This window comes from Artibeus jamaicensis, unplaced genomic scaffold (assembly GCF_021234435.1).
Source record: "Artibeus jamaicensis isolate MK-2021 breed Jamaican fruit bat unplaced genomic scaffold, CSHL_Jam_final contig_923, whole genome shotgun sequence".
Taxonomy (NCBI): Eukaryota; Metazoa; Chordata; class Mammalia; order Chiroptera; family Phyllostomidae; genus Artibeus; species Artibeus jamaicensis.
The window spans coordinates 2,272,511-2,298,675 of record NW_026522014.1 but is presented as its reverse complement, the minus strand read 5'-3'; the positions used below and the strand labels follow the sequence as shown (position 1 = coordinate 2,298,675).

General features: G+C 37.5%; 1 protein-coding gene across 2 annotated transcripts; it reads left to right on the top strand.

The window, feature by feature from the left end:
• Window positions 1-1,187: 1,187 nt before the first annotated feature.
• SAMD9 (sterile alpha motif domain containing 9) lies at window positions 1,188-19,050 on the top strand. Of its 2 annotated transcripts, XM_037136489.2 has the most exons (4): window positions 1,188-1,407; window positions 6,422-6,504; window positions 11,449-11,527; window positions 12,982-19,050. In XM_037136489.2, the coding sequence occupies exon 4, from the start codon at window positions 12,990-12,992 to the stop codon at window positions 17,727-17,729; it is 4,740 nt and encodes a 1,579-aa protein (XP_036992384.2). In that variant the 5' UTR covers window positions 1,188-1,407; window positions 6,422-6,504; window positions 11,449-11,527; window positions 12,982-12,989; the 3' UTR covers window positions 17,730-19,050. The 2 variants fall into 2 exon arrangements, with proteins under 2 accessions (XP_036992384.2, XP_036992385.2); XM_037136490.2 differs by lacking the exon at window positions 11,449-11,527.
• The last annotated feature ends 7,115 nt before the right edge of the window (window positions 19,051-26,165 follow it).

Sequence of the window (26,165 nt, the reverse complement as noted above, 5' to 3'; positions counted from 1 at the left end):
TAAATAAATTGTGTAATATTGACAAAATAGAGTACTATTCCACAATAACAAAGAGCAAGCTACTGATACATGCAACATTAGGACCAATCTCAATTAAGTATGTTAAATAAAAGAAGCCAGTCACAGAAGATAACATACCATATGATTCCATGTACATGAACACCTGGAGCACATAAAGCTAATCTATGGTGAAAAATAAAATCAGAAGAGTGGCTTCCTCTGGAGGGCATTAGGAGTGACAGGGGAGGGACACGCTGTAACAGGAATATTCTATATTTAGATTAGGGTGTGGGTTATTCTGGTTCGTCAAACCATTTGTGCCCTGGTCATATTAGTTAGGTTTCTCCAGAGAAACAGAACTAACAGGATATATACAAATACAGACACGTTTGTGTACATATATATATATATAAACTATATGTATGGTTACATTATCGAACATCCCTGTGCCTCAGTTTCTTCAGTTGTAAAACGTAAATGAAAATAGCATCTACCTGAGAGGATTTTTTTGAAGAGTAAATAAGTTAACAGTGCATGGTACACAGGGAGTGCCCAATAAACGTTTTAAACCCATATAAAAACCATGGAAACCAAATGCTAATTGAGCACACACAGTAATAGCACTTGCTACTAATTTTTTAAATGTTAACTATTTTTGTGGCTATTAATCAGTTCTCTACCTTGCCCCAAGACTGACTTTAAAAAGATAAATCCTTGCAAAGTGGCCACAGGGGCCTCAAAACTGGTCTGCCCTACAGAACTAATTCAGAGGCCTTCAGTATTTTATAGAGAGCTTGTAAGAGTCTCTGAAAGCCATTCCTTTATACTTTATGAAAACTTAAGAATATGAGTTAGCCCACCCTGGAAGGCCAGTGGAAGACCAACACAAGTTGTTTCCTACCCGGACTCCCCGGGGCTCCCAACCACAGTGAAAACGGGTGTTCCCAGAGGATCCATTCAGCCTGCCCCAGAGTTTGTCTGTAGCCAGCACAGCAGGCTGCCTGCAGTCCTCAACACTCTGAAGCAGAGAACCGATTTGAAACCTTTGAATTTTATCCAGACAGACCAGAAGGTGGCAGAGTAACGGCTTACAAGAAAAATGCAAGATCACTTCTATAAGTAAACTCCAACCCAGGAAAATGAAACTGAAAGCAGACCACAGGCTTCCTCCTTCTACTTGCCAGTTTTAACACACCCATTTCTGAGACACACACACCCAGTTCTTTCTGAGGCAGTTAGAGCAGCAACAAGATAAAAGCAGAGCATAAATGAACCTTCTTAAAAACTGGAAAGAAGTGTCTTTCTCTGACATCGTAGGAGGAAGAAAACACAGACGTTAGACTTTTCTGCGCTGAAATACATGGTTTCCCCCTCATACATATAGAAGAAATTTGCAAGATGACTTGGGTAAGTACAATATCAAATATCAATATTATTATTACTATATACAGTAGCATTTTATTAAATAGGAAGGAATCTACAATTAGAAAATTGAAATATAGCCCCAAACCAAAAATAATACTTAAGCCCAGACATTCTAGACTGCATTTCTGTGACAGGAGTAGGCTTTATATTTGTTAAAAAGTAACATTCCACTAACGATGCAATTGTAAACTAAGAGCACTTTTACTGATGAAATTCTCCAAGGCATTTGCATCTTCAGAAAGAACATATAATGAAAATTTATTTTAAGTATATTTTACTGATTATGTTATTACAGTTGTCCCATTTTTCCCTCTTTGCCCTCCTCTCTCCAGTACCCCCATTTCCTCCAGCACTCCCCACACTTGGTTCACGTTCATGGAGCATGAACATAAGTTCTTTGGCTTCTCCATTTCCTATACTATTCTTAACATCCCCCTATTTATTTTGTAGCTACCAATTATGCTTTTTAATACCTGCATCTTTTCCCCCATTCTTTCCCTTCCCTCTCCCAGCTGATAACCTTCCAAATGATCTCCATATCTATGATTCTGTTTCTGTTCTGGATATTTGCTTAATTTATTTTTTAATTCAGTTGTTGATAGTTCTCAATTTGTTGCCTTTTTAATGTTCATAGCTTTGATCATCTTCTCTTTCTTAAATAAGTTCCTTTAACATTTCACATAATAATGACTTGGGAATGATGAACTCCTTTAGCTTTACCTTGTCTGGGAAGCTCTTTATCTGCCTTTCCATTCTAAATTACAGCTTTGCTGGATAGAGTAATCTAGGTTGTAGGTCCTTGCTTTTCATCACTTTGAATATTTCTTACCAGTCCCTTCTTGCCTGCAAAGTTTCTTTTGAGAAATCAACTGACATTCTTACAGGAAGTCCTTTGTAGGTAGCTCTCTGCTTTTCTCTTGCTGCTCTGAGTCTCTCTTTCTCTTTAACCTTTGGCATTTTAATTATAATGTGTCTAGGTATGGGCCTCTTTGTGTCCATCTTGTTTAGGACTCTCTGTGCTTCCTGAACTTGTATTTCTATTTCCTGTGCCAAATTAGGTAAGTTCTCCTTCATTATTTTTTCAAATAAGTTTTCAGTGTCTTGCTCTTCCTTTTGTCTTTGTGGCATCCCTATGACTCAGATGTTGGCATGTTTGAAGATGTCCCAGACATCTCCTCCTTTTTTTGAATTATACTCTCATTTTTTTAAATTCTTTGTTCTGTTCTGGTTAAATGTTTATTTCTTCCTTATGTTTCAAACTGTTGAAGCCTTCACTTCTTCCTTTATGTTGTTGCTATACTCAGTGAGTTCTTTGAGCATTCCAATCATCGGTGTTTTGAACTCTGCATCTGATAGATTGCTTATCTCTCTCTCTTTTTTTTTTAGTTCTTTTACTGGGGTTTTGTTCTGTTCTTTCATTTGCATAATATTTCTTTGTCTCCTCAATCTGACAGACTCCCTGTGTTTAAAGATACAAATACTTATTGAGGGTCCCAAGGTGAAACTCTTTCTCCTTCAGGAGACTGGGAAGTTGCTGGGCTGCATAACCATACAACACACAACAGTACCTGGTTTCATTCTATAGCCTGACTTTTTGGTTCTTTGAGTAGTACACTAAGGATCTCTTCATTGTGAGGAATCTTTTCCTTTTGTGAAGGGAGTGATTGCACCCAAACAGCAGGCCCTGAACATCAGGCCAGCTCCCGACTAGGCTGGCACTTTTCACTTCCTGCTAACTGCTTTCTGGGCCATAGTGGACAGCACCACTTGGCCCCACAGCCACTTGGCACAGGGAGAGTGACGGGGAGCAAGATGGCAGGTCACATACTGGGCCACAGGGCCTTTCACTTTTAGTGTGCCCAGCCTGGAAAGTGGCCCAAACCTGAGATGTCAGTAGAAAAAGGTGAGGCAGGCAGGATGGAAGGAGGGAGGGAGGACTGAGGCTGGGAAAGGGACAGGCAACAGGAAAGGAAAGCAGGAATGAGCAGCTTTCCCACCATCAGCCACACAATGAAAATTTAAAGATGTACTTTACTCCCCGGTTGGGGGCGAGCAAGAGGTAAGGGATCAATATTTCACACATTAATCTTTTTCTCTCTCCTTCTTTCTCTCTCCCTTCTCCTCTCTCTAAAAATAGATAACCTCTTTTTAAAACAACAAAGATGTACTTTAATCAAAGATAACTTCCACCATCTCTCTAAGAAGTAGGCAGCTGCCAGAACATAAAGCTCCCTAATAGATTCTAGAGAGACAAACTGCTACAGAAGTCTTTGAAATTATGGCAGCTATATGTTTCTGTTAAATATTGTAGATTTTTGCCCTCACTGGTGTAGCTCAGTTGGTTGGGCGGCAAGTGGAAGGTCTCTGGTTCAGTTCACGGTGAGGGCACATGTCTGGGTTGTGCATTCAGTCTCCGGTCAGGGCATGTAGGACAGGCAATGATGTCTCCCTATCTCCCTCCCTTCCCTCTCTCCAACAATAACTAACTAATTCTTCAATCCATTTCCTGTTTAGAAGAAAAAGTGCACTCGCTGCCACTACTAAAACAAAATGCTATAAATACAATGATGTAATTTATTCCCAAGACTATTGCTACACTAGGGCAATGTGAAAATAATAATAAAGGGAGATATTTCATGGCAAACTTTGGGGGTAAAGTCAGGACTGTAATCCACACATGATCTCAGGGTAAATGCTGCAGCTGCAAGCATCCCAGGGAGATGGCAAGTATTCTCGGGCAAACGGGCAGTGGGTTATAAAATGCTAGTATTTTATGTCTGATTTCCTCCACAGCAAGAAACAAGGGGATGTGGCACTGTAGTTCTAAATAAAGGCCTGAAATTCAACTCTCTTTAGGAAAACTGACAAATGCTATAGTTAACCCTACAGCTAATAAATGTATGTGGGTTTGATCATGTAACAAATGGTTTCCTTTTTCATATTGGTTGCTGAGACACTCAGTACCAAAATTCCAGGCCACTCCTAAGCAGTGTGAAAGTACAAGCTGTTCAATCATGACTTAAAGATCATAGACACAGACAACAGAGGGGTAGGGGGTTGGGAGAGGATGACGAGGATAAAGGAGATCAGATATATGGTGACGAAGGGAGACTAGACTTTGGGTGATGAGCACACAATGCAATATACGGATGATGTATTTCAGAACTGTACATTTGAAACCTGTATGCTATTAATTGATGTCATCCCAATAAATTTAATTTAAAAAAATAGAAAAGACCCATGTCTGGTAGGAAAAACAGTTAAAAGTCATTCCTTGTCTACTTGCTCACCTTCCCAAACATTCAGACTCTGCTCCCCATCCACCTGGCTTTATGTTTTCACATAAATATGGTATGCAGCTCATGCATGAATTAAATAATCCATCTAATTCAACACTCAGACTCATAATCTGATTTTTGAATGTCACTTAGGAGATGAGAGCTAAGTTTATAAAGCCATGACTGGAAGTAGGGAGACCCCTGAAGAAGTATACTGGTAGATGGGGCAAGAGATGGGGCATGAAAACTCCAGCTTCAAGGATTCAGGAGCCTAAACACCACTGGCAACAGAATGATCAGGGCGCCCCCTGCTTTAGGTGCTACAACAGTGTGGGTGCAACAGAAGTGAGCTAAACTTTTACAGGGTAGAGTAGATGAGACTTAGTAGATGGACATATTAAGATGACTCCTATAGCAGAGAGTCTCAGAGGAGGGTAGGGCTGGGCTTTAGACTATGACAAACAGTATGAAACAACAATGGTATGTAAAACCGAAAGCTGATCCATGATCTGAGGCTGCAATAATAAATCTCTAACTTTCAGACCTCAGATGCCCAAAATTGAATTAATCATTATCCTTAATTAGTAATATACCATTATCTTTTTCTAGACCAATTATCTCTTTTATTCCATTCACCTATTTAATTTATTTTATCATGCACTTTGGAGTCATCATTGGATTTTTACATGAAGTATAATTCATGTACAAAGACAAAAGGGAGGTCAGTTTGGGAGGGGGTTCTTTTTTTTAAATATATTTTATTGATTATGCCATTACAGTTGTCCCATGTCCCATTCCCCTCTTCATTCCCCTCCACCCTGCACACCCGCTCCCCCCACAATCCCCCTCTTTAGTTCACGTCCATGTGTCGTAAGTTCTTTAGCTTCTACATTTCCCATACTATTCTTGCCGCCCCCCCCCCCATCTGTTTTCTCCCTACCATCTATGTTACTTATTCTCTGTACCTTCTCAGGGAGGGTTGTTTTAACAGAGGTACATTGGCTAGGGCAGGCGGTGTACAAGGTTGTAGCAATTTCTTATTGGCAGCAAGTTGAAGGCAATTACTATTGCTGAGACAAACAGGGAAGAGGGAAAGCTCTCCCTTCACGGCTTCCCAACTCCATGTTGAATAGGGTTTCCTTTATTCACGTTCACAAAACAGTTTCTTGTGTCATTCCTCAGAAAATATCTCCCTGCTAAAAGGTAACCACTGAATTCTACTACAATAGATTTTGCCTGTTCTTGAACTTCATGTAAATGGTATCCTACATTATTAAAACTGTATGCTTGATTCCCAAAGTGGCTAAAATAATTTATATTCCCACCAACAATGTATGAATTTTCTTTTGACTCTACCTCACAACCACCACTTGGTATTGTCAGACTATTTTTAGCCATTCTGCGAGGTATGTAGTATTATCTCATTGTAGTTTTATTTTGCATTTCCATGATGGTTAAAGATTTTGAAGCAATTTTAGATTCAAATTCATCACACTCATACAAATGATTGTTAAAAGCCCTACTGATTTCTCTTCCTCACATCAGGCCAAGTCTAGTCCTCAACCCCAGCCCAGAATGAGCAAATACCCAAAGCTTACCTAGGAAGGGATCTTCCCTCTCTGGAAGTTTAGTTCAACCAGTCCCTGTCATCAAGTCCATCTACAATTCTGTGATAACTTCAAAAATACATTTTATAATTTATCTGATTTTTCTTCTAGCTGATACAGTGGGAGTATCTGTGAAATCTACTACATCACACTGGGAAGTGGTACTCCTTTCATTTCTTCTTGCGTCAGTTTTGGTAAGTATATTTTTCAAGGAACTTGTTCAGTTCACTTCAGTCTTCAAATTTACAGCATCTGATATTATTTGTGCCATCTCTTTTATTTCTTGGCTACTCTTTCCACAGGTATGTCAATTTTATTACTCTATCAGGAACAACTTTGGGGCTTTTAACTATAACTCTGCTGCAACTTTGTTTTCCATTTTATAGATTTCTGCTTCCTACCTTTTTTCTTCCTCCCTTCTACTTACTTCTGCCTTATTCTGTTGTTCTTTGAACTTATTAAATGAATATTTAGTTAATGTTTTTTAATAAGTCTAGTTTTATAAAAGCATTTAGGCTATAAATATCCTCTCCAAGTATTGTTGACACCATATCTCACAAATTTTCAAATGCAGTATTTTTAAATAAAAATTGTATATATTTGAGGTATGAAACATAATGACTTTATATACATATGCAGAGTGAAATGACTGCTCTGATCAGGCTAATCAACAACATATCACCCATCTCCTTACATCATTACCATTTATTTTTGTAGTGAGTGTATCTGAAATCTACTCTCTTAGCATACTTCCAGTGTCCAAAACAGTACTATTAGGTATAGTCATCATGCTTGTACATTAGATCTTTAGACATTCATCCTACATAATTGTAAACTTGTATAGTTAAACCAACATCTGCCCATCCCTTCCCTCTCCAGCCTTTGATATCCAGTTCTATGAATTTGACTTTTTTTTTTTTTAGATTTTACATATAAGTGAGATGATACAGTAACTGCCTTTCTTCTTTTTTTTGGGGGGGAGGGCTTATTTCACTTAGCACCGTATCCTCAAGTTTTATCCATGTTGTCTCCAATGGCAGGATTTCCTTCTTTCTCATGGCCAAATGATATTCCTTTGTGTATATATACATCACATCTTCTTTATCTATTCATCTTTCAACAGACACTTAGGTTGTTTCCATGTCTTGGCTATTATGAAAATGCTACAATAAACTGTGAGTGCAGATATCTGTTTGAGATATTGATTTCATTTCCTTCTGATATATATCCAAAAGTGGAATTGCTGAATCATAATAGTAATTCTGTTTTTAATTTTATGGAGAATCTCCACACTCTTATCTCCACACTCTTTTCCATAACTGCTGTACCAATTTACATCCCCACCAACAGTTTACAAAGGTTCCCTTTTCTCCATATCCTCATCAACACTCACCATCATCATCATCATCATCATCATCATCCAGCTTGGTCCTGGGCCAGGCCATGTGTCTAGGTTCATAAAAGCCATCCTAGAGGCTGGGGCAGACAGGGAGTCTAGGTGCATGGGGCCCACCCTAGCACTGGGGCAAATAGAGAGCCTGGGTCTGTAGGTGGTGGGCAGCCTGGCACTTGAGGTGGGGCAGAACTGGATCCATGGGAACCCACCTGAAGGCTGAGTTTGCACGGACTTTGCTGTCAGGGTAATACTTGCTTTGTAAAATGGATTTGTGAGTACTCCCCTCTTTACAGCTTTTTTTCTTTTTAAAGAAGAGGTTGTGTAGAATCAGTGTTAATTCTTTAAATGTCTGGCAGTATTCTCCAGTGATTTTATATGGGCCTGGACATTTAAGGGCAGACTTTTTAAATTAAAAATTCAGTTTTCTTTGAAGTTCTGGAACTATTCCAATAATCTACTTCATATTGAGTGAGTTGTAGAAGTTTATGTTTTTTAAGGAATTGGTCCATTTCATCTGAGTTGTCAAATTTGTATATGTGAAGTTGTTCACGGTTGTCCATTATTGTCCTTTTGATGTCTGAAAGGTTTAAAGTGATATCCACTGTTTAATTTCTGATATTGGTAAATGTGTCTTCTCCATTATTTTTTAATTCTTTTTTAGTTTTGCTACAGGTTTGTCAATTTTCTGATCTTTTCAAGTAAGCAGACCTTCTCTATTGTATTTCTGCTTTCAGTTTAATTTATTTCTAGTCTTTATTATTTCTTTTCTTCTGCTTGCTTGTTTTATTTTTATCTTCTTTTTAAAAATTTTCTAAGTTTCTGAGTTGAGCTTATTGTTTTGATATTTCTCTTCTTCCCAATTATGCATTTATTGCTATAATTTTTTAACACTGCTTTAACTATGTCCCACAAAACTGCAATTTTTTTTTTTTTTTTACTTTGAGACTTTCCTTTGGCCTATGAATTACTTAGAAATGTATGGTTTTAGTCTTTGGTGATTTTCCTCTTACTTTTCTGTTATCAATTTCGCATAAGATCCATTATATTTGGCAAATATACTCTGTATTACTTCAGTTCTTTTGAATTTGTTGAACTTTGCCCTAGCTGGTGTGGCTCAGTGGATTGAGTGATTGAGTGCTGGCCTGTGAACCAAAGGATAGAGGGTTCAATTCCTCATCTAGGGCACATGCCTGAGTTTCAGGCTAGGTCCCCAGTAGGGGGCATGTGAGAGACAACCACATATTGATGTTTCTCCCTCCTTTCCCCTCTCTTAAAAATAAAATAAATAAAATCTTTTAAAAAATAAATAAATTTGTTGAACTTCACTTTATCATTTAGCATATGGTCTATCGTGGACACTTAAAAAGAAGGATATTCTGCTGTTCTTGGACAGAGTGTTCTGTGATTTAAAATGTTGGTCAATGGTATTGAATTTTTCTGCATACTCACTAATATTCTGTGTAGTTGTTCTATCAACTGTTAAAAGAAAGATGTCAAAATATCCAACTATAATTGTGAATTTTCCTGAAACTGAAAAGTTCTATCAGTGTTTGCTTCAAATGTTTTGCAACTTTCTTGTTTGGTACAAACACTTTTAGGATTGCTCTGACATCTTGTTGGATTGATCTTTTAATCATTATATAATATTCTTCTGTCTGGGGTAATTTTATTTCTCTGAAATCTACTTTACCTTGCATTAATATAACTACTCTTGTGTTTATTAATTAACATTTGTATTACCTATTTTATCTATACCTTTATTTTCAACCTACCTATACTGTTATACTTCAAGTGAGAGTCTTGCAGATTGCATATCTTGGGTCATGTTTTTAATCCAGCATATCTTTCTTTTGACTTTTATATTTAGGCTCCTTATATTTAATGTAGTTATTTATAAATATGTTAATACCTATGTCTACCATTTTATTTTTTATTTGTTCTGTTTTTCAGTTCTCTATTATGTTTTCCTGAGTTCCTCTGCATTATTTAATAATTTTTTTACAATTCTACTTCCATCTATAGTGTTTTGAGTGTATCACTTTGGATAGCTTTTTCTACTGATTACTCTAGATGTTGCATTATATATGTATAACTTACGGCAGTCTAGTGGTATTATTTTACTGGTTTGAGTCAAGTAGAGAAATCTCAGTTCCTGTATATTCCTTTACCTTATCTACTTATAATCTTTATTACTTTCAGTACATACATTTAGAACCATATCAGACAGTGCTTCAATAATCAAACAATTTAGAAAACCAAACAGGAAAAACTCTATCCTGTTAACCAGTACTTTTGCTTACCAGGTCTTTTGTTCCTTCTTACTGTTGAGTTCCTTCTCTTACCACTTCCTTTCTGTTTAGAGAATTTCCTTTAAACATTCTTTTAGGGTAGGTCATGCAGGTTGCACCATTTACATCCCCACCAACAGTACACAAGAGTTCCTTCCCATTTCTCCACATATTTGCCAATACATGTTATTTTTAGGGTTTTTAGCAGTCATTACAATGGTTGTGAAATGATATATCATTGTGGTTTGGATTTGCTTTTCTCAAATGATTAGTGATGGTGAGCACCTTTTCAAATGTTTGTTGGTCATCTGTGTATCATGTTTGGAGAAATATGTATACAAGTCCATTGCTCATTTTTTAATTGGGTTATTTGCTTTGCTGCTCGTGTAGAGTTGTAAGAGTTTTTACTATATTCTGGATATTATCATATCAGTTACATGATTTACAAATATTATCTCCTACCCCATCCATAGCTTGCCTTTCTATTCTGTTGTGTCCTTTGATAGAGTGTCTTAAGTTTGATGTGGTCCCAGAAAAGGGGCTTCCTATTTTTTAATTTAAACTTTTTTGTATTTTTTCTATTACCATTTATTCTCCTTATACTACCCGCCCCTACAATCCCCACACTGCTGACCATGTCCATGAGTCCTTTTTCCCTTTTGCTCAATCCCTCCACCCGATAACACCCCCACTTCCTACCAGCTGTCATCTGTTCTCCATCTATGAGTCTGTCTCTGTTTTGCTTGTTAGTTCAGTTTGTTCATTAGATTCCACATATGAGTGAAATCATATGGTATTTTTATTTTTCTGACTGGTTTATTTCACTTAGCATAACGTTCTCCAGGTCCATTCACGTTGTTGCAAAGGGTAAAAGTTTTTCTCTTTTATGGCCAAGTAGTATTCCATTGTGTAAATGTCCCATAGTTGTTTTGTCCACTCGTCTATTGATGGACACTTGGGCTGCTTCTGTATCTTAGCAGTTGTAAATAATGCCGCAATGAACATAGGGGTGGTTATGTTGTTTTGAATTAGTGTTTTGGGTTCCTTTAGATATATCCCCAGAACCAGGATCACTGGATCATAAGGCAGATCCATTTTTAATTTTTTGAAGTACCTCCACACTGCCTTCCACAGTGGCTGCCCCAGTCTGCATTCCCCCAACAGTGTGAAAGGGTTCAAGGGGCTTACTTTAAAGATTAGCATACCTAAGGCAATTTCCCCCTCCACTCTATCTACTTTCCCAGATAATTTAAAATTTGAACTTCTTAATCTCTATAGGCCAAATTACTGAAGAAAACTTCATCTAATTCACTTTTTTAAAGAAAATATTAAATCTTCTAGGTTTCTAATTGTCATAGTGTTGTAAGGGAGTAAAATTTCCATCAATTTTGTATATTTTTGCCTATTTTGTATTACTGTACTACTGCAAGATGTGTTTTTTCTTCACTTTCTAGGCATACAGGTATTACTAACAAAAAATAACAGCTTTAAACTTGGACCACTGCTCTGGCATCTTTGTATCAGGAAGGGAAGGTAAATTCTAATCATGAATTTTTATTTACCACTAGGAGGCAATATTCTTGTGAATTATTTCATAAAAGTGTGTCTATATAATCTATTTGCCATAATTTTTCCCAAGCTTATCTCCTCTATTAATTTATTTCTCCCATGATAGAATCATTAGAATGGCTTGTATTTGGGGGCCACTTTGAGATTGTACTCAAAGCTATTATTATTTTGATTTCATTTTTTCTAGCCATTGCTATATTTCTGTGACCCATATTGCCATGAATTTTACAGATAGCAGCCTGCCAATTTGCAGACTGAATAGTAACACCATTCATTACTATTCACCCAGGAATGAGCTATGATCAATTATTATGTAAAAATTAATATAATAGTAGCTTCCAAGTTCTCTACCCAGCAAGCTCTCCTAGAAGTCATGGAACAGAATAGCTCCCACACCAAATGAAGTTGCTTAAGGCACATGACTTATTAAATAAGTTTAAGTATACAACAAAAAGCATGGAGAAGATATGGGTGACACACTTTGGATAAGCTTCAAGTGGGGTGGAACCTTATTATCTGAGTAATGCAAGATCATCTATCCTCTCTCCCTCTCTGCTGTATCAGCATTCCCCACTGATTGTGTAATTCTAAGAACCTGAGTTGAGTTCTGTTCAAGGGGGATCAACATATAGCACATACAATGGGCCAACCACATGTGCTTGCTCTAACCAGAATGATGCAGAAGGACACATATGCCTGACCACAGCTATACCTCATTAATTAGACTCATAAGCTACTCTGGATTTTATTTATGCTTCTTGAGTAGAGGATCCAAAGGATTAAGTGGGTGTTACCCAATTAAGACCCAATAAGAACTCAACAATATCAAGTGCTTCAATTGTGTCTCAAGAATACATAACATCATTTGGCTTTCTATTCCTTCCTGTGTTTAACACTTACATGTTCTATATACTCTACACCTATCATAACGTGCTTCACAATTACTTGATTCTATACTTAGTTTCACATGTCCTCTTTATTTTATATAGCCTTCTTTATTTAGTTTCATATGTCCTCCTTTGTTTCTCTTATTTTCTATAATAGAATTGAGTATTTTAACATAATACAGCCAATACGCATTATAGCAAACAACCATTAATGAGAATGAAACATCTCTACATGTACTGACTAGAAGTGTCCTCAAGATACAGTTAGTGAATAAAGCAAGGTGATGAGAAATGTGTACACAATGCTATTACTCCTGGGGGAGTAATATGCTTGTATTTAGTAATATTTTTCTGGCAGGACACAGAAGAAACTGGTAATAATAATTTCCTCTTAGGAGAATAACTGGATGGCATACATATTCTTTTGGACTTTTAAAACTGTGTGAGACATACATATTACCTATTGAAAAATTCGTTATTTAAAAATTTACTCATAAAAATAGTAAATTATTTTTCCTTTTCTATATATAGGTATCAGAATGGCAGTACAACTAAACCTGCCAGAAAATACAGATGACTGGACAAAAGAGGATGTAAATCGGTGGTTAGAAAGTCATAAAATTGACCAAAAACATAGGGAAATATTGACCACACAAGATGTGAATGGAGCAGTCTTGAAGTGGTTAACTAAAAGTGATCTCATTGATATGGGCCTAACACATGGACCAGCTATCCAAATAGAACATCTATTCAGAGAACTGCAGAAAAAACACTCTGAAGATCCTATTCAGGCATGTAAGAGGAAAAAAGGCAGTAAAAATGTTTCTAAAACACAAGCTTTGATGAAAGAGGAAAATGAAACTTCAAAGCAAAAACAAAATGATAAAAAGAAATCAGATATGCCTAATGCCTCTACAATTACTACAGTTTCTAAGTCACTAAAAAATGAGCCCATGTTAGATGAAATAGATGGCACAAAGGAAAAGCAGCCATCCATAGAACTGACATGTGTACCATACCCTTTTGATGAATTCAGTGACCCATATCGTTACAAAGTGGATTTTTATTTACAGCCTGAAACAGGACCACTCAATCTCATTGATGCGATACATGAATTCAAAGCCTTCACAAATACAAAAACAGACAAAGAAGAGGATGCTAAAATGAAATTTAGCAATGAAGTCTTCCGATTTGCTTCAGCTTGTATGAATTCACGAACCAATGGCACCATTCATTTTGGAGTCATAGACAAACCCCACGGAAAAATTGTTGGTGTGAATGTCACCAGTGTAACCAAGGAAGCCCTCATTCAGCACTTCAATCTAATGATTCACCAGTATTTTGAAGACCATCAGGTCCAAATAGCAAAGAAGTGCATTCGAGAGCCAAGATTTGTAGAAGTTTTACTGCCAAACAGTACTCCATCTGACAAATTTGTTATTGAAGTGGATGTCATTCCAAAATACTCTGAATGTGGACATGATTATTTCCAGATTAAATTGCAAAATTGCAACAACAAAATATGGGAAAAAAGAACAAAATTCTCGGTGTTTGTGCGAGATGGGGCCAGCACTAAAGATATCATAAAAAATAATGCAGAATTCAAAGACTTTAAATTAGGTTTGAAAACACTGGCAAAGTCAAGAAAAGAAGCAGAAGAAAAATGCAGAGTAAAAACAAATAAAAAAGAGAGTGAGGGACCAAAGCTTATTCAATTGTTGACGGGAAATCAGGACTTGTTAGATAATTCATACTATGAATGGTACATTCTTGTAACAAATAAATGCCACCCTAATCAAATACAACACTTAGATTTCCTAAAGGAAATTAAATGGTTTGCTGTGTTGGAGTTTGATCCTGAGTCTGTAAGCAAGGGTGTAGTGAATGCTTACAAAGAAAGCCGAGTAGTAAACCTTCACTTGCCAAGTCTGTATACAGAGGGGAAAACCACAACAAATGAGAAGATTTATAGTCTGAATCTTTACCAACAACCCAGCTGGATTTTCTGCAATGGCAGGTTAGACCTTGACAGTGAAAAATATAAACCCTTAGATCCAAGCTCCTGGCAAAGAGAAAAAGCATCTGAAGTCAGGAAATTGATATCATTTCTTACACATGAAGACATAATGCCAAGAGGGAAGTTTCTGGTGGTATTTCTATTACTCTCCTCTGTGGATGACCCAAGAGACCCCCTCATTGAGACTTTCTGTGCTTTCTACCAAGATCTCAAAGGAATGGAAAATATATTGTGCATTTGTGCACACTCACACATATGTCAGAGATGGAAAGATCTACTTGAAGCAAGATTAATAAAAAAACAAGATGAATTATCAAGCCAATGTATTTCTTCTTTAAGTCTTGAAGAGATAAATGGTACTATTCTTAAACTAAAATCTGTAACTACATCTTTAAAGAGATTTTTGCCATCTATTGGTTCATCTTCTGTCCTTCTAAAAAGGGAAGAAGATATCATGACTGCTCTGGAAATTCTCTGTGAAAATGAATGTGAAGGTACACTCTTAGAAAAAGACAAAAATAAATTTCTTGAATTCAAGGCTTCGAAAGAAGAAGACTTCTATCGAGGTGGTAAAGTATCCTGGTGGAACTTCTACTTTTCCTCTGAAAATTATTCTTCACCTTTTGTCAAAAGGGATAAATATGAAAAACTTGAAAAAATGATCCAAAACTGTGTAGATTCTTCTAAGCAAACATGTGTTAAAATTATTCATCTGTATCATCACCCAGGCTGTGGTGGGACTACTCTGGCTATGCATATTCTTTGGGAACTAAGAAAGAAATTCAGATGTGCCGTGCTAAAAAACAACACAGTAGATTTTTCTGAAATTGGAAAACAAGTAACTAATTTAATCATCTATGGGGCAGAAAACCATCAAGAATACCTACCTGTACTGCTTCTTGTTAATGATTTTGAAGAACAAGGTGATATCTATCTTCTGCTGGCCTCTATTCAAACAGCTATAGCTAGTAAGTACATTCGATATGAGAAACCTTTAGTGATCATCCTAAATTGTGTAAGATCACAGAATCCTCAAAAATGTGCAAAGAACTCAGACAGTATTGCCCTAATACAACAACTATCTTCCAAAGAACAGAAAGCTTTTGAGCTTAAATTGAAAGAAATTGAAGAGCAACATAAAAACTTTAAAGATTTTTATTCCTTCATGATCATGAAAACCAATTTTAATAAGGAATACATAGAAAACGTGGTCAGGAATATCCTGAAAGGACAAAATATTTCCACCAAGGAAGCAAAGCTCTTTTCTTTTCTGGCTCTTCTTAATTCATATGTGCCTGATACCACCATTTCACTTTCACAATGTGAAAAGTTCTTAGGAATAGCAACCAAGAAGGCTTTCTGGGGAACAGAAAAATTTGAAGACAAGATGGGCACCTACTCTACAATTCTGATAAAAACAGAGGTGGTGGAATGTGGACAGTACTCTGGAGTGCGCATTATTCACCCTTTAATTGCCACTCGCTCACTGGAAGAATTGAAGATAAGCTATCATTTGGATAAAAGTAAAATTATTTTGGATATGCTAACAGAAAATTTGTTCTATGATACTGGTATAGGAAGAAGCAAATTTCTCCAAGATATGCAAACACTGCTGCTCACAAGACAGCGCAATGAACGTGAAGGTGAAATGGGAACTTGGTTTTCCCCATTCATTGAAGCATTACATAAAGATGAAGGGAACCCAGCAGTTGAAAAAGTATTGCTGGAAGGTATTCATCGGTTCAACCCAAATGCATTCATTTGCCAAGCCTTGGCAAGACATTTCTACATTAAAGAGAGGAACTTTAGCAGTGCCCTCCATTGGGCAAATCAAGCAAAAGAGATAGAACCTAGTAATTCTTATATCTCTGATACACTGGGTCAAGTCTACAAGAGTAAAATAAGATGGTGGATAGAGAATAAGGAAAGAAGGAACATTTCAGTTGCTGATCTAACTGATCTTTTGGATTTAGCAGTACATGCCTCAAATGCATTCAAAGAATCTCAACAGCAAAGTGAAGATAGAGAGGATGAGGCAACAGGAAGGTCTTCAAGGAGGCGGTATGATACTTACAATATTGCTGGTTATTCTGGGGAGATAGAAGTTGGGCTCTACACAATCCAGATTCTCCAGCTCATTCCTTTTTTTGACAATAAAAATGAACTTTCTAAAAGATACATGATCAATTTTATATCAGGAAGTAGTGATATTCCTGGGGATCCAAACAATGAATTTAAATTAGCCCTCAATAACTTTATTCCTTATCTAACTAATTTGCGATTTTCTTTGAAAAAGTGCTTTGATTTTTTTGATGATTATTTTGTCCTTCTAAAACCCAGGAACAACATTAAACAAAATGAACAGTCCAAAACTCGGAAAAAGGTGGCTGGATATTTTAAAAAGTATGCAGATATAGTTGGTCCCTCAGAGGACTCACAAGACATAAATCTCAGGTCAAAGCTCAGTTTGCCACTTCAAGTAGAGCTGTGTTGGAAAAGCCTAGAAGTTTTAAAAGCAAATAAGTTTTCTGGGCTCTTGGAATACCTAATCAAAAATCAAGAAGAGGCTATTAAATCCATAGAAGATATAGTGAAACAATATACTTTTCTCTTTGAACAATGCACTGTCAGAATCCAGCCAAAGGAAAAGCAAAATTTCATCTTGGCCAATATCATTCTCTACTGTATTAAACCTACCTCCAAATTTGTAAAGCCAACTAAAAAACTGAAAGATCAGCTTCGAGAAATCTTGCAACAAATAGGACTGCATCATCGATTTTCAGAACCTTATTTCCTAGCTTCCCTCTTATTCTGGCCAGAAAACCAACAACTAGATCAAGATTCTAAACAAATGGAAAAGTATACTCAGTCACTGGAAAATTCTTTCAGGGGACAATACAGACATATGTATCGCACAAAGCAACCAATTGCATATTTCTTTCTTGGGAAAGGTAACAATATGAACAGACTTGTCCACAAAGGAAAAATTGATCAATGCTTTGGAAAGACACCTGATAACTCCCTGTGGCAGAGTGGAGAGGTATGGAAGGAGAAAAAAGTCCAAGAACTTTTGCTTCGTTTAAAGGGACGAGCTGAACATAACTGTTTATACATAGAATACGGAACCAATGAAAAAATCACAATACCCATCACACCTACTTTCTGGGGTCAACTAAGAAGTGGCAGAAGCATAGAAAAAGTGTCTTTTTACCTGGGATTTTCCATTGGAGGCCCACTTGCTTATGACATTGAAATTATTTAAGAGTGTGATCTTCTTTCTCCAGGAATGTAGTCTCAATACCACTTTTTTTGAGACCCAAGACCTTTACTTTAAATTACTCTTAAGTATGAGTCCTACACAGACTGTAGAAAAAAAAGAAATGTGAAAACTATCAAATATCTTACTTGGTTTGGATAACAGCATCAAAAACAAGATAAGAAGTAGCTATATATAGAATTAGGACAAATGAATATAATACATCAGACACACAGAGCCTCATAAAACTTCCCCCAATTACCCAACCAAGGCATGAACTGAGAAGGAGTATCTCCCTTCTTCTCAACTGTAAAAACTTTTCAGAATAGGAAAACATAGTTATAATTCCAAGACATGACAATATCTAGGAGATTATTTCATTAAAAAATGAAGTCTTCTCAAGCTAAGGAGCAATATTTATTCTTATCAAGTACACCAGGACTCAAGGATCTTTCAAAGCAGAAGCAGCAACGAATTCACTGAAAGTCAAACCCATAGAAGCCAGCAGATCTTACCAAAGTGGGCTGGAGAATTAGACTGCCTTTTCATGCAGTAGGAGGCAGTTGAGCAAACACGAAAAAAAAAAGTGAGTTTATAGGCCTCTGCACAAACAAAAATACACCCAAACTCCAAAACTAATGAATAAAAAGGACTAAGTCATGAAAAAAAGACTAATTTGTCCCCCATCCAGAAACTCCTGACATACTGGCAAGATATACATATAAACTATGCATTGAATAAGCACAACCAGTAAAAAGTAACCAAAATGCAATTTTTCTCCAATAAAATCAGAGAAAACATGGACAGTCACCAGCAACTGCCAAAACAATTAAAAAGCTGATAAACAACTTTGTGGCAGATAAATCAGACTTTCCTAAATCCTGATCAATATTAACAGAAAAAAAAACAGATGTTATGGGACTATTGGAATGTACACATCACCCATGACACAGTCTTGCCAGGTAATTGAACCTGAACCCGACCAAGCCTCTGGATCTCTCTTCCAATTGAAAGAAAATGCAGATGTTAGATATGCCTCAAAGTAATCCCATGTGTAAGGAATGGACACGGTGAAAGGACAGTAGATAAGCAGTACAGCTGCAACAAGACTGGACCCGAGTTAGTCACTGCATGATGCATATATGGAAGTTCATTATACTCTTTTCTTGTCTTTGGACTGTGCTTTTGAGATGTTCTGTTATAAAAACAAAAAATTCAATTTGTTTTTGTCTTCACAGTTCCTTTCAAATTTTTCACTGGGGGACTGGAGGGGAGGTGGCAGCGAGTAGACGGTCTCTTGCTCCTGAATAAAATTTCAGCTGCCTAACTTAGCAGTTCGTTCTTGGTTTAAAAAAAAATCATCTGGTCAAACATTCTTAATTTCAAAAATGAGAATGTTGCCCTGCCTCGGTGGCTCAGTTGGTTGGAACATCATCCCACATACTAAAATGTTGCAGGTTTGCTCCCTGGTCAGAGCACATACCTAGGCTGCGGGTCTGATCCAGGTCAAAACATGTATGGGAAGAAACCAATTGTTGTTTCTCTCTCACATCAATGCCTCTCTCCCCCTCTCTCCCTTCTTTCTTGCCTGCCTCCCTCCCCACCTAAAAATCAATTAATATATCCTCGGGTGAGGATTAAACAAAAATAAAACAAAAAATGAGAATGTCCAGTCATATTTCTCTCTGGGGACATTTCCCACAGCCCAAGTTTCAGCCTACTCTACACAGAATTATCTCTGTTGGAGTCCTCTTGCTTTACCAGGTGATTCTGTTGAACTCAAATTAAACCAGCTTAACAAGAGCTCTCTCTCCCATGAGCTACTTTGGGTGCATGGGAAACTCATGGATGTTTTTTCTACCATTAGTAGGGAGACAGCTCATTTCCAGTTTTGGGAACAATAAGCCCCATAAAGTCAGGAAGACACAAGTCAACACTCCACACAGACCTCTTGAAGTCCTCCTCCCATGTTCCCCGCCCCTTCTCTCTAGGCTGAAGATAAGATTCTCATGGTGTTTGGGCAAACTTTTTCCAACAGAACCTCTTCATAAACACCTCTCTTCCTGAATGCCAGCAGTGGACAAACTACAGCCCGTAGGCCAAATCCAGACTGTCTTTTACACAAAGTTTTATTGGAACGCAGTCACAGACATTTGTTCAAGTATCAGCTATGGCTGCTTTTGCACTGTAACAACAGAGCTGAGTAGTTGTAATAGAGATTACATAGCCCATGAACCAAAAATACTTACTATTTGGCTATTCACAGAAAAAAATTCACTAACCCCTGCTCTATACTATCAACTCTTGTCTTTTCTGTAGGTCAGCTGTCTAATAGGTTCTTAGACATTTATTTTGAAAATATGCATTTTCATTTATCACCTAATTTGATATCTAATTTCTATAATTTTAAGGCCAAAGTTAAAATTTAACAACCTTGCAACATAAAATTTATTTTTTACATTATAATAATCCAGATCAGAAGGAACTCCTACCCTTTGCGACAGCATGAATAGAACTGGAAAGCATTATGCTAAGTGAAATAAGCCAGGTAGTATAAGACAAATACCATATAATCTCACCTTTAACAGGAATCTAATCAATAAAACAAACAAGCAAGCAAAATATAAGACAATAAAATTGAGAACAGGCTGACAGTGACCAGAGGAGAGGGAATTTCAGAAGCAAAGAAGAAGGGCTTGCAGGAGCAAATATAAAGGACACATGGACAATAACAAGGGGGCATGGAAACAGGAGGGAGGTGGGGTGGGCTGGGATGGGGGTAAAAGGCAGAAAACTGTGCTTGAACAACAATTAAAATAAAAAAATGAAAAAAAAATCCAGGTCTACTTTTCCAAGGAACAATAGAGTAATAAATATATGTGGGTTTTCCTTTTGAAAATAAAAATACAGCTAAATTATGCAGGATAAATTTGACAAGCTCATTGATCTGCCATAATCTTTTTAACCAGTTAGCTTTATATTTTTCTTAGGTCCATGGAATTTAGTCTTAAAACATATAAATTTGGAAGGTGAGATTTAAATATTAATGATCTCTGACAGTAACCAGAGGGGAGATGGTAGGAGATACTGGAGGGAAGGGTTTTCAGGAACTACTATAAAGGACACATGGACAAAACCAAAGGGAAGGGTAGAAGCAAGGGAGGGAGGGGGGTTGGTTAGGGTGGGGGGAGCAGTGGGGGAAAAATGAAGACAACTGTAAGTGAACAACAATAAAATAATTTTTAAAATAATTAAATAAATAGCCCTCTGTTACTCCTTCCCTTCTCTTCTGTCTATAAATAAATAAATAAATAAATAAATAGACTTCCGCCAAGATGGAGGCATAGGCGGAGACGCTATGCTTACTCACACAACCAAGTTTAGAGACAACTAAATAATAGCAACAGAAAACACAGCCAGAGCACAGAAAATTGAATTTTTCGGAAGCCTGATAACAACAAATTCTTCAACCTGACCGGTAAGAGGGGTGAAACCAGCAGCTGGGAGAGCGGGGTAGCACAGGAAAACTCGGTCAGACAAGCTCAGGCGCGCGGAATCCAGGCGCAGGGTTGGACCTGGTGGGCAACTCAGCGAGCGACCTCGGGGAAACAGCGAGGGAGCAGGGCTGCAGGTTGACTGTGGTTGCGCATTCGTGTGTGGATAGACAAGCGAGGGAGTGGGCAATTGGACGAGAGCCAGCAGCCCCAGCAGCAAGCAGGGGCGGAGGGGCTCGCCATTTCCCTGCTCTAACCCCGCCTCCACATACAGCGTCACAACCCAGCGACCGGGAGTCCAAGGCTCCACTCCTCATACTTCACGGGCACGAACAGACCAAAAATGTCTCAAGAAGATCTCAAAGCCCCAGAGCCTATAGATCTAAGTGATGAAGAAATAGCAAAACTCTCAGACGCACAGTTTAAAACACTGGTGATCAGGATCCTCACAGAACTGGTTGATTATAGCCACAAATTAGACAAACATATGAAGGCAAAACTAATTGAAATTAATGGAATTGCACAGGAAACCAATAGCGATGAAAAGGAAACTAGGTCTCAAATCAATGGAGTGGACCAGAAGAAAGCAAATAATGGCCAAACAGAAAAGAGTGAAGAAGCAAGAATTCAAAAAAATGAGGAGAGTCTTAGGAACCTCCAGGACATCTTTAAACACTCCAACATCCGAATTATAGGGGTACCAGAAGGGGGAAAGGAACAGCCACCAGTGGAAAACTTATTTGAACAAACAATAAAGGAGAATTTCCCCAATCTGGCAAAGGAAATAGACTTCCAGGAAGTCCAGGAAGCTCAGAGAGTCCCAAAGAAGTTGGACCCAAGAAGGAACACACCAAGGCACATCATCATTACATTAGCCAAGATTAAAATGAAGGAGAGAATGTTAGAAGCAGCAAGAGAAAAGGAGACAGTTACTTACAAAGGATTTCCCATCAGACTGTCAGCTGATTTCTCAAAAGAGACCTTACAGGCAAGAAGGGGCTGGAAAGAAGTATTCCAAGTCATGAAAGGCAAGGACCTACATCCAAGATTACTCTACATAGCAAAGCTTTCATTTAGAATGGAAGGGCAGATAAAGTGCTTCTCAGATAAGGTCAAGTTAGAGGAGTTCATAATCATCATCAAGCTCTTAATACATATATTAAAGAAACTTATCTAAGGAAAAGAAAGATGAAAAGTTTGGACAGTAAAATGACAGCAAACTCACAATTATTAACAACCACACCTAAAGCAAACTAAGCAAACAACTTAGAACAGGAACAGAACCACAGATGGAGATCACACGGAGAGTTAGCAACAGGGCAGTGGGAGGAGGAGAGAGAGGGAAAAGGTACAGAGAATAAGTAGCATAGGTGGTAGATAGAAAACAAACAGGAGGAGAGTAAGAATAGTATAGGAAATGTACAAACCAAAGAACTTATATGTACAACCCATAGACATGAACTAAAGGGGGGAAAGTGGGTGGGAGAGGATGTTCAGGGTGGAGGGGAGTGAAGGGGGGAAATGAAACTGTAATAGCATAGTCAATAAAATATATTTTTTAAAAAGAAATAAAACTCTTTCCATTCAGAATGCTGTTTTCTATTAAGAATCCATCAAGATTCCTCATAGACATAGACAAAATTATTATAAAATGTATATGGAAAGACAAAGAAAGTAGAATAGCTAAAACAACTTTTAAAAAGAATAATAAAGTGGAGAAATCAACACCTGATTTCAATTGTTCTCCATTTGTATAATTTTGTCACTTCAAGATTATTGTTGCCAGGACTTAAGTTCCACTGTGGAAACATAGGAAGAAAGATGGGTGTAGTTATAAAAGTGCAATAGAAGTGATCCTTGTGGGGATGGAATTATCTGTATTTTGACAGTATCAATGTTAAAATACTGTTTGTGGTTTCATAGTTAGCTTCCAACATTTTACCATAGGGGGAAACTAGCCAAAATACACACTGGATCTATCTGTGTAATTTCTAGCAATTGCTTGTGAATCTACAATCTTCCTCTTCAAAGTTTTTTAATTAAAAAAAGTTAAAGGAATACTATCAATAATTTACACCCAAAACTTTGAAAACAAGTAAATTCACATGTTTATGAATTTGTACTTATAAATGTATATATAGTGTACATAACATAAATACATTAAGTAACATATATAATATATGTGAATAAATATTACATGACTTTAAAAACTGTTAATAATCCCTGGCATGCTATAGCATTGCAGTTACAAGATTTTCATCTGTAGTAAATCTGGATGGGGTACAGTGGAAGGAGATGCACTGACCTATGTAATACTTCTGGCATTTGAGACTTACAGGAAAATATTAGCTATTAAGCCTGTGGAATTAATCAGTGGTTGCTAGGCCCTACTGAGGCAATGAAGAGAGGACAACATGCTCAAGTCACAGTAGAGTTGTAGAAGCAGGATTCCATTGTCCAACACCTCAAGGCTTATCAGTTCTCTAATCTGAGCTACTGTTGAAGGTTTTAGAAAAATGAATTGGTGCCTCTCCTGTGTATCCAGTGCATTATTTTGCACCAGCCAGTAGTGGAAACATGTTTACAGGTTAGCAGATATTATTCTCCCAAGGTTTTTATTGGTCTGATAATTTCCATTTGCCCCATAGCTCTACTCCTTTTCCCTTCTCCACCCTCCTTTCTGCTGCAGTTGCTCACCTACATGGACTACAATAGTCCCCTCTTACCTTCTGGCTTCCAGCTGGGATTGGTCATTAGGACACCTTAATAAGAAAAGAGAAGGAGCCCTGGCTGGTGTAGCTCAGTGGATTCAGTGTAGGCCTGTGAACCAAACAACTGCGGTTCAATTCCCAGTCAGGGCATATTCCTCTACAGGCCAGTTCCCAGCAGGGGGTGCATGAGAGGCAACCATACATTGATGTTTCTCTCCCTCTCTCTTTCCCTTCCCCTCTAAAGATAAACAAAATCTTTTAAAATAGAAGGAGAAGAGTAAGGATACTTATTATCCCATTTTCCTCTTTGCAAAGTCACCTTCGCTGTGACACAGCTTTCTGGCTGTGTTCCTGACTCAAGGTAATTGCTTCCTTCTGAGGAGCCTGCTTGACAAGACTCTCTCCCATTTGGGATTCCAAAACCTTTTCTTGTTTTCATTTCTTCAGGCCTCATGGGAACCAGCTCTGCTGCCACTAACTCCAGGACAGGGCTTATGGTTTCCCTCCGCCCACACCTTTTGTACGTTCCCTTTAATAATCTTCCTCAAATTTTCCTAATTTGCATGCATCATCTATTTCCTTCTGAAATCTGACTTATGCATGTATATTTTTCATTTTTTCCTAAATCATCTCCTAGTAATTGGATGTGATTAACAAGGAAGGACCTGAGCCAGTTCCAGAAGAAATGAATTCTGTAGAAAAAGTCTCATTCTTGGTACTAGGAAGCCTGGAGTTCACCAAAATAAGAAAACAGAAAAAATTTTTATCTAGCCCCTTTTTTCCTCCCCTATCCTCAGGTCAGACATTCCTATAACTCCCACTTAATGATTGCTGACAGTAATTTTGTGTATAATTTTCTAAACTGTGCCCTGCAAAACCCAACATTTTGGTGAAGGGTCTTTAGGATGTTCTATGGGGTGGGGGAAAGTATAGCAAAAATGAAGACAGCCTCATCAGGCAGAGCTTCCTAGCACCCATTTCTCCAGAACACTTTTTTAAACTGAATTTACTGGGGTGATACTGGTTCACAAAACCATACAGATTTCAAGGGTACAACTCCACAAAACATCATCTACACAGTGCATCATGCACCTAGCACCCCAAGCAAAGTCTCTATCCATACCCATTTATTCCCCCTTGGCCCACCTCCACCTACTCCCCACCTTTTCCCTCTGGCCATCACCACACTGTTGTCTATGTCTATGGGTTATAATTATGTGTTCCCTGGCTAATCCCTTCACCTTCTTTCATCCAATCCCCCAAACTCCTCCCTTCCAACAGCTGTCAGTCTGTTCCATGTATCCATGCTTCTGTTTCTATTTTGTATGTCAGATTATTTTGTTCATTAGATTCCACTTGTAAGTGAGATCATATGGTGTTTGTCTTTCTCTGACTGGCTTATTTCACTTAGCAGAAAAGTCTCCAGGTTCATCCATGCCATTACAAAGGGTAAAATCCCTTCTTCTTGATGGCTGAGTAGTATTCCATTGTGCAAATGTACCACTACTATTTGATCTACTCATCAACTGATGGGCACTTGGACTGCTTCCAGATCCTGGCTATTTAAGTAATGTTGCAATGAACATAGAGTACTTACATGCTTTTGAATTAGTATTGTGGGTTTCTTAGAATATATTCCCAGAAGTGGGATCTCTGGGTCAAAAAGCAGTTCCATTTTTAATTTGTAAGGAAACTTCATACTGTTTTCCACAGTGCCTGCACTAATCTGCATTCCCACCAACAGTGCATGAGGGTCCCATTTTTTCTACATCCTTGCCGCACTGGTGATGATATACAACTCAACACCAGGAAGACAAACAACCCAATTAAAAAATAAGCAAAGGACTGAATAGAGCCTTCTCCAAAAAGGACATATAGATGGCCAGTAGACATATTAAAAAATGTCCAACATCATTCATCATCAGAGAGATGTAAATTAAAACCACAATGAGATGAAAATGGGAGGGATGCAAAAGGGCTGGATGGGTGGGTGGGCTGGGATGGGAGTAAAAGACAGAAAACTACTTGAACAACAATTAAAGTAAAAATTTAATTTAATTTAATTTAATTTAATTTAATTTAATTTAATTTAATTTAATTTAATTTAATTTTAAAAAACACAATGAGATAGTTTCCACCAAGATGGAGGTGTAGGTAGAAATTCTTTGCTTTCTCACACAACCCAAAGGAGGATAACAACCATCTAAAATCAAGAAACAACCGGAAGTGCAAGAAAA